The sequence below is a fragment of the Notamacropus eugenii genome, chromosome 6, assembly GCF_028372415.1.
Source record: "Notamacropus eugenii isolate mMacEug1 chromosome 6, mMacEug1.pri_v2, whole genome shotgun sequence".
Lineage (NCBI taxonomy): Eukaryota > Metazoa > Chordata > Mammalia > Diprotodontia > Macropodidae > Notamacropus > Notamacropus eugenii.
In genome coordinates, this window is record NC_092877.1 from 191,029,296 (window position 1) to 191,044,402 (window position 15,107).

General features: G+C 36.3%; 1 protein-coding gene across 1 annotated transcript; it reads left to right on the forward strand.

Moving 5' to 3' along the window:
* Positions 1 to 2,034: 2,034 nt before the first annotated feature.
* Positions 2,035 to 13,048, forward strand: HTR1F (5-hydroxytryptamine receptor 1F). Its single transcript, XM_072621647.1, has 2 exons — positions 2,035 to 2,251; positions 11,267 to 13,048. The coding sequence occupies exon 2, from the start codon at positions 11,307 to 11,309 to the stop codon at positions 12,411 to 12,413; it is 1,107 nt and encodes a 368-aa protein (XP_072477748.1). The 5' UTR covers positions 2,035 to 2,251; positions 11,267 to 11,306; the 3' UTR covers positions 12,414 to 13,048.
* The last annotated feature ends 2,059 nt before the right edge of the window (positions 13,049 to 15,107 follow it).

Genomic DNA, 15,107 nt, shown 5'->3' on the forward strand with positions numbered 1-15,107 from the left:
AATGGAAAATATCAACATTTTAAATGTTCCATATAAATGGAAATAACAGTAGTTGGACATTTTGTCCATTCCAAAGGAATGTAGTAATGAAGAAAACACAATTTTATTTTATTAAGCAGACAGGGTAAATTTTCATAATGTAAAGCAATGGGAAAGCAAAGTCATAATGGAAATGATGTTTCTACCCTATTTCATTTAGTTTCAAAGAAACAGCTTCTCAGAAATTGATTAAGGGGTGGAAATGCTTCCAGGGCAAACAGCCATAGATTGAAAGAAACACTGATCAGATCAATTTGTTCTCACTTAAAAATTATAGAATTCTGGAGTTTAAACAGCTCTTAAAATCTTTAGTCTCGCCCCATCATTTTATGGGTGAGAAAAATGAGAGAGGGGGTAAAACTGGCTTCTTGCAAGTATAAATTAAAATGGAATCCTTCCCATATTCCATGGAATGGAGAGAATGAAAGCTAGATACTGCTCTTCCCAGAGAGAGGAAGCTACAAAAATATCAAACATGAGAGGAAGACCGAACTGCACAGAGAAAGATGTATAAAAAGTATATTAAAAGTATGGAATATGTATAAAAATATATAAAAAGACATGGGAACATGGGTTTCCAACTATAGACACGAAGAAATCATACCAGGGATACAGAAGGAGATTACTGAGATGAGAGTGTCTGAGTAAAGACAGAAGGTGGGGAGTGGTACAGAACATCAGAGAAATATTGGAAGAACTTTGCAAAGAGTAAATCCAGAGCTCTCCTTCCTCTCTCCTAGAACTGGCATCAACAAAGAAGAGTGGGTCCACAGCAGCAACAGTTTGAGGGAAACACACTGGGCAAAAAGAAACTGGACCAACTCCTAGGAATCCTCCTCTGTTTTAAAACAGTTTCCCAAACCCCTTTGTCCATACAACATTTGGGAGCTTGAAGCAAAATGACAGATCCCGACAGTGCTTATCTGGGGCATGAAATAACCATAAGAAAAGGGCTGGGAGAAGTCAGAAACATCTTATAACAAAATATAGCAAATTAAACTGATGCTTCAAGCTGGAAAGTGTTTCATGTAGACATTTGATTTATTCATATACATATACATATGTATGTTTGGATATATACTTTCACACTTAATATTTTAGAGGGGAAAATATTTCACAAATAGGAGTTTATCATGACTTGTTTTGCTTTGCTTTATTAAAGATATCGTTGAGGAAGAAGTTATTATTTTCTGAGGTGGTCCATTTCTCTTTGGGATAGCTCTAGTTATTAGGAAATTTTTCCTTGCATCAAACATATGTCTGCCTCTCTGCAAATTATATTCCTTGACCCTAGTTCTGTTGTTAGAGACCAAGGAGAACAAACCTAAACCTTTTTCCAAATGCTAGCCTTTAAATATTAGAAAACAAGTATTATCTCCCACCCCCAGACCCCAAAGTCCTCTCTTCTCTAAGGTAAAAGATTTTTGGGTACTTTCTATGAAATGATTTCAAGACCTTTCACCAATCCTGGTCATTCTTCTCTGAATTGTCTTCAGCTTATCCATGTTCCATCAATCCACACAAATGCTTAAAAGCCAGAACTTTTAGCCTCCAGAAATATTCTTCAGTTACCTGGAAAATGAACATATGCTGACATTTGGGGCTTAACCGTATGCAGTCAGCTCCATTAACTGCATGCGAATTATTTACTTGGTGGGTAACTTTTAGCAAATATCCCAACAGAGGCAAGTTTTCTCTGAAAGAAAACATAATTAAGAAGAAAAATGTTTATCTTCATCAAAATAACATATATATGTTATTTTGTGTATATATACATGTGTATATATACATGTATATACACATACTCTATGTATATATACATGTATATCCATACATAGATGTGTATACATGTATGTATACATACATATATTCTATATATGTATATATAATACATATGTTCTATATATATATATATATATATATATATATATATATATATACATACATATATTCTAAAAAGAAATAGGCATGGGTTTTGTATAATGGTATTTTGAATTATCCGTGCCACTCCTCACTCAGTCACTATAAACTCTCCGTGGTCTGTCCCAGGTCACCTGTTTTGCATCCAACTTGAGCTGCAAGCCACAGTGTCAGCTACAACAAGTAGAAAACTGCGAATCTAAGCAACCAGCGGTGGCCTCCCATCTCACCAACAGCATAGAAAAAATGATGAGGAATGTCAGACCAGAATTTTCTAAACGGGTGAAGAGAGGTGGGTAAGCACAATCTGAGTTTTATGTAGAGTCTTTATGCCTGGATACAATTTCCTTTTTCTTTATAGCATGTCATAGATCTCTTTCCTTATCAGTACTTCCAGGAAGAGGAGTGAACATAAGAAACTTGTATAATACAAATTGTAGCCTGAAAGGTATGTAGAGCAAGTGCCATTATCCCCATTTTAGAGATTAGAAAATTGAGGCACAGAGACGTTATGTGATTTTCCCATACAGACACATAGCTAATGAGTGTCAAAGCTGTCAGAGGATTTGAACCTACATTTTCTGAAGGTAAAGCCAACAACTTTAAACCATACTATGCTGTTTCTTGTGTTTATTTGTAAAAATTTAAGCATAAAAAAACACAGAATTATAATAAAAGGGCATCTTAGTGGACATCTCTGTCAAACAATAAAGGGGAGAAAAGCCCTTTGCTATACCACATCTGACAAACATGACCCAAGGCCCAATATCCCCAGCATGAGGGTCCCCAATATCTTGCATAGACCAGAGGAGGAGGTGAAGGAGAAGGAGGAGAGGCAGGAACAGTAGAAAGAAAAGGAGCAAGTAGAGAAAAAAGGGGGAAGTGGAAGGAAGATGATGAGGAGGAAGAGAAAAGAAAATATTGACTAAAAAAGAAGAGTCACTTCATTAATAATGACGGTGTTTAAGATTGCAACTTCTAAAAAAAAATTAAGATAAACATTTTGAAATACTCCTAAGCAGTTCTAATGAGATTTTCTATCAGTTACAACTAGGGTTATTGTTGGACTTTTTCCCTATTTATATATCTTAGCTAGTCTAGCTATTTTTTTTTCATATATTCACCTTAACTGTCAATTTAAAATGGAGGCTACTTCCTTCTGCAACTATTCCTCTTCCCGTGTGTCTCAGGTTTTTATTCCTAAGACTGGCATAAAAAGTTTAAAATCCATTATTATACTTCCAGCTGAATTCCATTTCCATACTTCCAGGAGTAATCTCAGTAGTCTAAAATACACGTGAGATGATGAGTATTCAACAAAAGGGCAGGGAGCACAGAATAGTGACTTTTGTCACTTAAGTATACTACAGATCACCTGAACAAAAAGAACTAGGTGAAGAGGTTGGGAAACACATATAAGTATGGCACAGAGAAAATGATCTAGTGTTCACAGGGGACTTCAATTTTCCAGATGCCTGCTGTAGCTTTTTGCTAAAAACAGAACAACGAATACCTTCTTGACTTGTTAGTAATAATTTTATCCTTCCAAATATTTTGAATTTGATTCTCCCTTACAGGAAGGAACTGGTTGTTGAGGTAGAAATGATGAAATCCTTAGTGGAGAGAGGAAGGGACTTGGTCTCTCCCAGAGTTTGTGAATGAGGACAGAAAATTCAGGGCAGGTTGGCCATGAATCCTAGATTTTGTAAAAACGGGTTTTAAAATGTCTAAAAGCAAGATAGGTAGGATATTATGGACTAAAATGCTAGAAGAGATGTTGGCTCAGGAGGGTGGGAGCTGCTCAAAAATGAAATTCTGAAGCCAGTAAGGGAAACAATTAAAATGAAGAAGAGCTTGATGTGAATGCACAGAAACTCACCAATCAACTTAGGCTCTAAAAAGAAACATATTAAAGATGCACACAAGACCAAAAAAAAAAAAAAGGATAAATATGGAGTTCTTTTTTTCTTTTTAAAGCATCAGGAGAGCTAAAACTCAGAATGAGCTGGAGTTGGCAAGAGGAGCTGAGGACAATAAGAAGGGTTTGGATTTTGGATGTCTTTCTTTCTTACCTATTCTGAGATAAGGGAAAAGATCTTTGTTTTAGGTGGATGAGATGGGAACTGACAACAGAGAGAAGGTAGAGCCACTCAGATCTCATTTTTCCTCTGTTTTCACTGCCAAATAGAAAATATCTTTTGCATTAGACATAGCACAGCAAAAATGACTAATGAGGAATTAATGATAAGGAGATACTGAGAAAATATTAATTGATAGAATCACAGATTTAGAACTACCCTCGGTGAATTCAAGTCACCAGGTGAACCACTTTCCCTGATACCAAAGAAATGGCAGGTATAATTTCTGAGCCCCTCTCAATGATGTGGCTGGTGAAAGATGAAATGACTGAGGAAAGCAAAGGTTCAATCTTCTGAGCATATTGATTTATTAAGCAATGTATGCCAATTGCCTAACCAAATGGGACCAGGCCCCTTCCTCAGGTTAGGCATGGACCCTGAATACAGAGTAAGACAAACTTTTACAGATTAAAAAACAATCAAATAAAACCAATTAGTTAAAAGAAAACAATACAACATTAGTTAATCTCATTTCTAATTGGAGGAAAGATTAGGGATTTTCCCAGTTGGCAGAGGGAAAGTAAATACCTTCATTTCCCTGAATTTAGAAAAGGAGGTATTCCCTCCCAAGTATCTGTAAATAATCAAGGGAACATGGAAACAATAACTGGTGGAATGGTACAGGCTATTTTTCAGATAAGACATATCGGTTGCTTGAAATTTACAATTGTGAGGAAACTCTTTGGGTCTGACTGGGTTTCTGGCCAGAAAAATTTAGGTGCTTGGTTAAGGGTCTCTAAACAGCAGGAAGAGGTAGTCCAGTTTCTCAGTCATACAAGACTAGGTCCAAATGATGGTTTAAATAAGGTTTGCTCCCAATTCCCACAATTGAATAAAGTTTTCTCACAAGATAAAAGTTTGGCTAGACCTATAGTTGAATAGAAGGGGGACCAAGTTAGCTCTGGATCTGGAGTCAGTGTGCTTCACTCAGTTCCCACTATCACTTGCTGTCCTAATCCCCTCAATTCCTTCAATGTTATTTGAAAGAACAAAGAAAGTGACAGAGGTACCACAAGATTGGAGAAGGGCAAATATCCTGATTTTCAAAAAAGTAAGAGAATAGCCTTCCAATGACAGGCCAGTAAATTTGATTTAAATTCCAGGGAAGGTTCTTGAATTAATACTTTGTATGTGGTTGACAAATGTCTAGAACGGGAGGTAAGTCATGATCACAAAATGTCAGTATGGCTTAGTAATACACAGATCATTTCTGCTTGACATTTTTAACGTTGACTGATGATTTACTTATTTTACTTTACTTATTTTTATTTACTGTTACTTTATTTACCTGTTTATTTTATTTATATATACACCATTGACATTGGCATAAGTGATAGGTGCATCAATTTGACAGATTACTAACACTCTTGGTGGTAATGTTAGGATCCGGAAAGATCTTCATTGGCCATAGGATTGGGCTGAATCCACTAAGGTGAAATTCACTGAGGAGAAATAAAAAGTCTTCCACTTGGTCATAAAAAATCACCCTCATAAGACTGGTAGGTGAGATTAGGGTGTCAGTCAATAAACATTGATTACCAAATGTCAGGCACTATGCTAAGCTCTGGCGTTGTATAAAGAGGCCAAAGACTATCCCTGCTGTCAGGGAGCTCACAATCTAATGGTAGAGACAACAAGAAAACAGAAATGTACAAACTATATACAGTTATCCCTTCTATAGCACAATTCTCCCCATCATGGTTTCAATATAAAAGGATTTGTTCTGTAAAACATGGACTCAGTCAAAAGGCTGTACCTAAAGACCTAGAGGTCCACATGTGACTTGGAGGCTACAGGTTCCCCACCCCTGGACCAAAAGGTAGACTCAGGAGCAGTGAGTAGAAGTTGTAGTGGTGCAGATTTAGGCTTGATGTCTGGAAAAAAAGACCTGTCTAAAAGAAGAATGGATTCTCTCTAAAAGTGATGGGCTCCTTCTACTTAGAGGTCTTCAAGTAGAGGCTGGATGACCACTTGTCAGATATGTTATAGTGGGAATTCCCTTTGTGTATAAGTTGAACCAGATGGCTACTGAAGCCCTTTCCAACTCTCAAGGTCTATACCCCTATGACAACATATACAACTACCAGGTGCTACTGCCCCTGAGTCTCTTGGTATTCAGAGTGGGGGAATTTGGAGTCCTGGAACTTCCAGCACTTCACTGTTGTTCCAGTTGGTGGTATCTATTAGATCAAATATACAACATACTGGCCACAACTCTCCCAAGTGTGGCCCAAACCAGATTAAAACACAATTGGAAGATGTTTAACAAGATAAATAAAAACACAAAATAGAGCAGATCCTGTTAATTTGAAGCTTTCTAAATCAATATGTGGCCTGCAAATATCCTTATGAACAGTTCAGTGGGCACATTTCTAGAGAGTAGACCAAGAGGCTACTTACTAATCTCTGGGGTCAAGGCAGGGATGGTCAGTCAGTTCATTGGCTCCTATGCCAACATACAGATTTTCAAGAAGGACCAAAGCTCACTCACTGTCAGCTTTCTGGTCTGTATGCAGCGTTCAGCCAATTAGGTAACAAGCATTTATTAAGCATGTATTTTGTGACAGCCATGTGCACAATCTGAAGGGGGTATAGAAGATAAGGAAACATGTTGTCATCACTAAAGCCAAATATACGAATCTAGCCATTCCTGATGAATAACATCAGGAAGTAATGGCGGTTTTTTAAGGAGGCATCTTGATACTGAGACAACATAAAACGGATTCTTAGTGCAAGACAAGAAAATTCATTCCAACTGTCCCCTCAAGATAGCCCTAACAAACACAACATTCCTGCAAACCTGTCTAAATGAGTCTCATTTTAATTATGTAGACTTTGAAACTCAAGGCTCAAACAAAAAGAGAACCATACCTTTCAAAATATATTCATCATATTTCATTACATCCCAATTGCTTTTAGCTAACTTGTAATTATGCAGTAATATCCAATGAAGAAGAAATTATAAGGCAATTAAGCATGTGTGGAGAGCCACATTCATGGGGGTGAGGGCAGCTGCTCAACATCAACTTGACTTATAAAATAAAACCTTGTTTGCAAAGAGGGCCTTTATGAGCTCCCCTGTCCGTGTTTCCCCTCTCTGACAAGCTAAATTACTTCAGCAGAACTGTGGTGTTTTAAATCCAGCAAGTTAAACTTCTTTAAGTTTTTTAAAAGCAATTTAACATGTATCGCTTCAAATATTTAAAAATTTTAAAAATTTTTAAAAAATAAAAAATAAAATAAATAATATAAATAAAATAAAATAAATAAAAATAATATAAATAAAATATAATAAAATAAAAATTAAAAAAATAAAAAATAAAAAAATAAAAAAAATTTAACAAATATCCCTTCAAAAATTTATGATACATATTTTATCAGCAAAGTGTCTTAGGAATAGCATTCTGGACTTGGAATCCTGAACACCTGAGTTCCAATCCTGCTCCTACACTTAGTAGTTACTCGGCCCTGGACAACCTCTTTCAGCCTCAGTTTTCTCGTATGTCAAATGAGGCTAATAGCACCTACCTTACACGGCTATTGTAAGGATCAAATGTAACAAATATTAGAAATGCTTCATGAACTTTAAAGAATAAATGCTATTATTATTCTTATTACAAATGACTAGAGCTATAAATATTGTGACTAAATTTAATTTTAAAATCATTAAAATTAGTAATCAATGAATTGAGTATATAGATTGATTTAAAAAACTAATGCTACTACTACTAATAAGACTAAGAATTGTTTCATAATCTTGGGATACTAGAGGTATCCTCAAATGGGATCTGATTGTGAACTATTTCTTTGAATGCACTGCGTTCTGACTGTGTCAGCAATGCCATAGGCTCAGCAGCTCCACTGAGTTCCTACTGCAGTGGAGTACAGTGATATGGAGGTGGTCTGGAGTCTCTGAGTGCTGTACCAGTGGAGTGCCAGCTCTGCCAAGTTTCACCAAAACAGACAGGTTTTACTGTGCATCTGTTATCTCATGGCCAGCTTAGTTAAATTCAGAACAGCTCATCACCGACCAGCCTGATACAGCGAAAAGATGACTGGCTGACTTCAAGGCACGGGATCTAAAGTCCCATCCCAGCTCTCCCACTTATTATGACTTGTGGACAAATCCCTTTACTTCTCTAGGCCTCAGTTTTCACTTCTCATAAGTGAAGGGGTTTGGAATAGATGGCCCACGAAGCCTCTTCTGTGCCAGAGCTATAATTCCCAGATATTTTCAGCCATAGCAAGACAAAAAAATTCTGTTTGCTCAGGTTTGAAGGGTTTCGGTCCTCATGGTTAGAGGAAATAGGTACACAAATAAAATCACCGAGCTTTCAAATACTGAGGTATATTCTAAACAGAAAATAGACCTAACTACTCTATCCAGTATACCACACTACTTGTTTTAAAGCATTCAATATCTCTTAAAGCATTTTAAATTGCACTCAGATGTGTATTAAGGCAGTACACTTTTCCTTCTTATCTGTGAGTAGAGGAAATGGAACTACTTAAGGAGATAATGAGGTCAAAGAACAAGGATTTTATATAACAATACTGTAACCACACAAACAGAGTTTGGTCACTGGGACTGGGTTTGGGCACTGGGACTAGATCTGTGATTATATTATTATAGCAACTTCAAGGTAAAGAAACTCCCTCTGTCAATGCTGAAAGCACCATCTCCCCATCACATTTTCTAAAGCATAGCCTAGAGCAGGGGTTCTTAAACTTTTTCCACCCCCATCCTTTTTTGGGTTTTGGCAGCCTTCCTTGGTGTTGCCTGAAGGCACGTGCAGTACAAAGTACAAATACTTTTTGTTTAGAACCAAGGCTTCAATGAAGCTGAATGATGCAACACTGGCAAGTATTGCCAGAAACACCTGGGATTCATTACATATTTGATTTTTTAATTAATTTTTGGTCATGCATTCAGAAACCTTTTACTGTTGGCCAAATTTTTTGTGACCCCATATGGGGTCACGAGTTGACCTAGAGCACCAAAAGTTTAAGTTCATGGTCACACAGCTAGTATTGCTCAGAAAAAAGACTTGAGCCCAGGTTCTTCTGCCTCCAAGACCAGATTACTATCCACTATGCCATGCTTAATTTCAACTTATAAACTATTGATCCTTTTAAGTTATAAAGATTCTTTTGAGTTTTTTCTTACTATTAGAATCTTGAAAGGGTAACAAAAGTCAATGTTTATTGCTATTTTCTTTGAAATACTAAAATTACATGTCCAAGAAAAAGTAATAACCTATGGTCTGAATGCCACATATTATTTTACATGCCTAATAACACTCAGAAATAACAACTAGTTGCTTATGGTTTCATACAGAGTTTTCTTTTACCATTTGCCTATTGGGTATTTCAAACTAGATATCCTAGAGACATTTCAAACTCAGCATAGCCATAAGAGAAGTCTTCTTTTGCCTTTAAACTCACCTCTCTACCAAACTTCCCTATTTGTGTCAAAGGTACCACCATATTTCCGGTCTATTAGGTTCAAAACCTTGTCTTTAACCTTGATGCCTCACTTTCGCACTATGTAGCCAATCACGATTGTCTGGTCCTGTTTTCCTACCTGCACAACATCTGCATTTGATGCCTTCTCACACAACTACCCATCTAGATGAAACCCAGTTTATTGCCAAAGCCTCTTTACTGGTCTTCATGCTTTAAGTTTCTCGCTACTTCAGTTCATCCCACATATTGCTGTTAAACCTACAATTCTTAAGTGTAGATATGAGTATGTCACTCCCCACCTCAATAAACTGTATTCCTATCTCCATAACTAAGATTTTCCTTAACTCAACCTAATGGAATCCTCTCTTCCTTCAAGATTTAGAGTACAGAATACACACACACACACACACACACACACACACACACGCACGGACACACACACACATACATACTCACACGTGTGTGTATATATATTTATATATATGAACTGTTTAGTAAAACTAATAATATAGTAACCTCATCTGAAAGTGCATGCACCATTTTATATCACTTCTGCCTGTTTCTCTCCCTCCTACTTCTACTTCAGTGAAGAAAAAAAGAAAAAAGGACAATTCTTTGCAACAAATATGAATATCCAAGCAAAAACAAATTCCCTCAATAGCTATATGCAAATATATATGCATATATATAGTACATCAATGACTAGAGCCTCCACATGCCCTGTGCACCAGCAAACAAGCTTATTGATGTAAGGTTTATATACATACATACATACGTATATGTGTGTGTATGTGGGGTGTATGAGTGTGTGTAATTTCACACCCTAAATCTATGGCCTCTATGTGTATATATTTACCATATATACATACATATGTATGTATCATTCTGCACCCTACATCTCTGACATGTGTATACACACACACACACACACACACACAATTGCATAGAACCATTGAGGGAATTGGTTTTGCTTGGATATGCGTATTTGTTAAATGGATTTGTTAAAAGGAATTTTTTTTTTCACTGAGGTAGAGGTAAGGAGAGAGAGAAAAAGAGGCAGAGGGTATTACTGATGTGAAATGTTGCATGTCCTTTCAGATGAGGTCACTATATTATCACTTTTACTTAACCATTTTATTTTGTTACAAAAGGATTCACAAAGTGGGAGTAATCTGTAAATATTTGTAGTCTAAAGACAAAGCACATTAATAAAAATAAACATGTCCCCAAAAATGCAGCTCAAGGATTACCTAATTCACATGGCATCTTTTCAGATCCCACTATGCTAGTTCCCTTCCTTACAAACTAACTTGTATTTGGCTAGCTTATATTCATTCTCTTTATATTTTTTATGTATCTTTGCTGTCTCCAACATGAGAATGCAAGTTTTTGGCATTTCATTCATTATATTTGTATCTCCAGTGCCTAACAAAGTGCTTGGTACATAGTAAGTAATTAATAAATACTCACTGATTGATTTTCATGTTGTTCTTTGCATATTTGCATGTTGTCTCTATTGTCTCTATTGATGGTTACGTTCAAAACTTGACAAAATAAAACAAAGAGCAACAACCACGTATAGGGTGTCCCCAAACTTTTAACCGAATAAAGACTTCTGGGATGTCCTGTACTTATTTTTCAAAGGAGAGAAGGTATTTGAGCATTGACTGAACTGCTGTTTTTTGTTATTCCTTTTATGGCAGGTATCTATTTACTCAAGTAAATTTACCTTTTAAGGAGAGGATGGATTTCTTAAACTTGACAGATCAAAACTTTACCTCAGAAGAACCATTCAGTCGAACGCCATCTAAGATCCTGATCTCACTTACCCTGTCATTATTGGCCCTGATGACAACTGCTATCAACTCTCTTGTGATCACTGCAATAATTGTCACTCGGAAGCTCCATCACCCTGCCAACTATTTAATCTGCTCCCTGGCAGTTACCGATTTCCTAGTGGCCGTCCTCGTGATGCCCTTCAGCATTGTGTATATTGTGAAAGAAACTTGGCTCATGGGTCAAGTAGTCTGTGACATCTGGCTAAGTGTTGACATTACCTGCTGCACATGTTCCATCCTGCACCTCTCTGCTATAGCTTTGGACAGATATCGCGCAATTACAGATGCTGTTGAGTATGCCAGGAAAAGGACACCTAAGCAGGCTGGGATTATGATCACCGTGGTGTGGGCTATTTCAGTTTTCATCTCCATGCCACCTCTATTCTGGAGACACCAAAGAACCAGCAAAGAAGATGAATGCATAATCAAACACGACCATATTGTTTTCACTATTTACTCCACATTTGGAGCTTTCTACATACCACTGGCATTGATACTGATCCTCTATTATAAAATATATAGGGCAGCCAAGACATTGTACCACAAGAGAAATGTTAGTCAGGTTGTCAAAGGAGAGCTGAATGGACAGGTACTGTTGGAAAGTGGTGAGCGAAGCAGTCACCTGGTCTCTACACCATATGTGCAAGAGAAATCTTTATCTGACCCTTCAACAGACTTTGATAAAATACAGAGCACTTTAAAAAGTCCCAAATCAGAATTAAAGCCAGAAATATCTTGGAGGAGGCAAAAGATTTCTGGAACAAGAGAGAGGAAAGCAGCCACTACATTGGGGTTAATCCTAGGTGCATTTGTGATCTGCTGGCTTCCATTTTTTGTCAAGGAGGTAGTTGTCAATGTATGTGAGAAATGTCAGATTTCAGAAGAACTATCTAATTTTTTGACATGGCTCGGCTATCTCAATTCTCTTATAAATCCATTGATCTACACAATCTTTAATGAAGACTTCAAGAAAGCATTTCAGAAACTTGTGAGATGCAGACATTACCTTTAGAATATTGTATTAAAAGTTGTTTTGTGTATATTTATATCTATATAGATATATGTGCATTTAAATATGTTGAAATTTTGTGGGAAAAGGAAATATTTTAAGATTGCTTCACATTTTACATTTTATATTGATCAGAATGTTTACTGATTAAAGATAGTTTTATTTGACTTTAATTATAGGGTATTAAGAATCAAAGAATGGTTTTATGCAGAATGAAAGCAGTATCAAATTTTCCTATTCATTTTTTTAAAAACTGTGAATGGGACAAGTCTCCTATTGTGTTGATGAAGTAGTGGAGGGAAACTTTTTGGTTGCTCTAAAACTCCTTAATCTCCAAGTCAGAAAGTATTTTAAAAATGACTTATAAAATTGATACACTTCATTTCTAATAGGAAGATGTAATTCATTCCTAAAACATGACATTCTGTCAGTTCACCATCTATCCAACGCCTGACCCTAAAAAGTCCCACTTCATCTGACCAAAATAAAGGTAGAATAACTTAACTGATCAAGAGACCTAGAATTTATCATTGAACTTTGTCTTTTTCATGTAATAAAGAACCATAAAAGGAAAATAGTGAGTATTTTCTTGAGTTTGAATTTTTGTTTGAGATTCATAAAAAAAAGTTCTATTATCTTCATTTAAAATCCCATCAAGAATATACTCGTAACTTGAGGTTTTAAATGAAAGAATTATCCTAGTAATAAGTCAAGAAGAACTCATACGTGACTCTTTCTTACCTATAAATTCTTTTTTAAAGTCTTAGAAACCCAAATTGACTCAGCACAACTACTTTATCATGTAGCACATTTTCTAAAGAAGAAAAGGTATCTCATTACTGATCACGTTGGCAGGATTCGGCGTTAACTGACCGTGAAGGAATATTTTACACTTTAGCATCAATAAATCTTTGATTTTGTGACTGCAGACATTTGGTAGTCTGTATGGAACTCCCAATATTTGTCTTAACAAGCTGTATGATTTTCCAGTTGATAAAAATTAACAAAAAGTACTCATGTGTTTTTGTTTTCAAGACAATTGCAGTTAAGTGACTTTCCCAGGGTCACACAGCTAGTAAGAATCCTCGGGGCCAGTGCTTTATCCACTGTACCACCTAGCTGCCCCTGAAGGGTATCCACCTTAAGCTCATAAAAATGAGATCATTCCCCAAATTCTGTGTCCCTCCCCTATATTTAGCTCACTCTGCCATAGTGGAGACTTTCCCCCATAAGCTACTTCTCCACAAACACCATGAGAATGAAAAAAAAAAGTCCCTTAATTATTATTAGAAATTTGCTGAGAACTTTATTCCACAATCTGCTGAATATTGGTTGGCAACAAAGAGGGTATTAAATAGGGTACAATATGTTCACCAAGTGTCCTTGCTGTGCTCCCTTTGACTCATAGCATCACATATTCAAAGCTAGACCTCAAGAGGCCATTGAGTCCATCCCTTTCATTGTTAATGAAGCAACTGACTTGTCTAAACTCCTGTAGACAACATCAGAGGTGACATTTGAGCCTAGGTCCTTTGACTCCAGAGCTTTTTCCATCATCCCATATTAGTGAACACAGAAGAAGAAACAATTATGTAGTGTGAAAGATTTCTGGAACCAAAAAGGAAGACGGTCACTGCTTTGGGGTTAATGCTAGATGTGTTTGTGATCTGCAGGCTCCCCTTTTTTGTCAAGGAAGTAGTTGTCTATATTTGTGACATATGTCACATTTCGAAAGAACTGTCTTACTGTTTTACATAGCGTGGTTATTTCAGTTCTTTTATAAATCCATTGAACTACACAAACTTCAGTGAAGATGGAGAAAGTACGTCAGAAACTTGTGAGATACAGGCATTATCATTAAGAAAATAGACTCTTGAAAAGTTGCCTAACTTTCACAGTGAAAGTAGCATTTCAGGAATATTTTACCCTTAATTTTCAATTTTCCTTCCAGCTAAGACTTGACTTCTTTTTGTTTTCTTCTCTTTAACAAGCACTAGATCAACAACTTGACTTCAAGTTTCGATGAATAAAATTCATGTCCAATTGTTTTCATAGCAACCATTTTAGAGCCATCTGCTCTAATTCATACTGAATTATGTGAAAGACCCAAACCTCTTTCCAGCTACAATGGTTTAAAGATACTATTGGGTAGTTTAAGGCCAATTTAATTAAATTTTGAGGGCTAACTCTCTGATTTTCACTTCATATGCTGAATTTAGAATTTCATACCCACAGAAGATATAACTCAACTGTCCATTGTGTCCTGAGTCTCTTCCTGAGTGAAATATGCAGTCTTAAAGCAACAACATCTACATTAGAAAAGTAGAATGGATGAAAAACGTGTATTGTGCATCTTATGGCATGCATATCTGATGAATGGACAGCCTATCAAATTAGTGTATATAAATACATATACAGTTGATGTAGAGGATAAAGAATGGACCTCAAAGTCAGAAAAACTTGTCTTTAAATCTCATTTCTGACACATACTAGCTGTCTGTCCCTAGGCAACTCACCCTCTCAGTGTCCCTGGCAATTTTCTAAGAACTTGGCAGAGGGAATTCCTCACTAGAAGTTCCACTGTAGTGATAAAATCACACGTCTAGTTTTTTTTAAAAAAGTAACAATTATATTCATATAATATTTGGTGGCCAATATATTTTGTAATATGTGATATGTAGTATACACAAATACACG

Coding starts and splice junctions, on each gene's coding strand:
- HTR1F (XM_072621647.1), top strand. CDS start 11,307: ATGGATTTCTTAAACTTGACAGATCAAAACTTTACCTCAGAAGAACCA.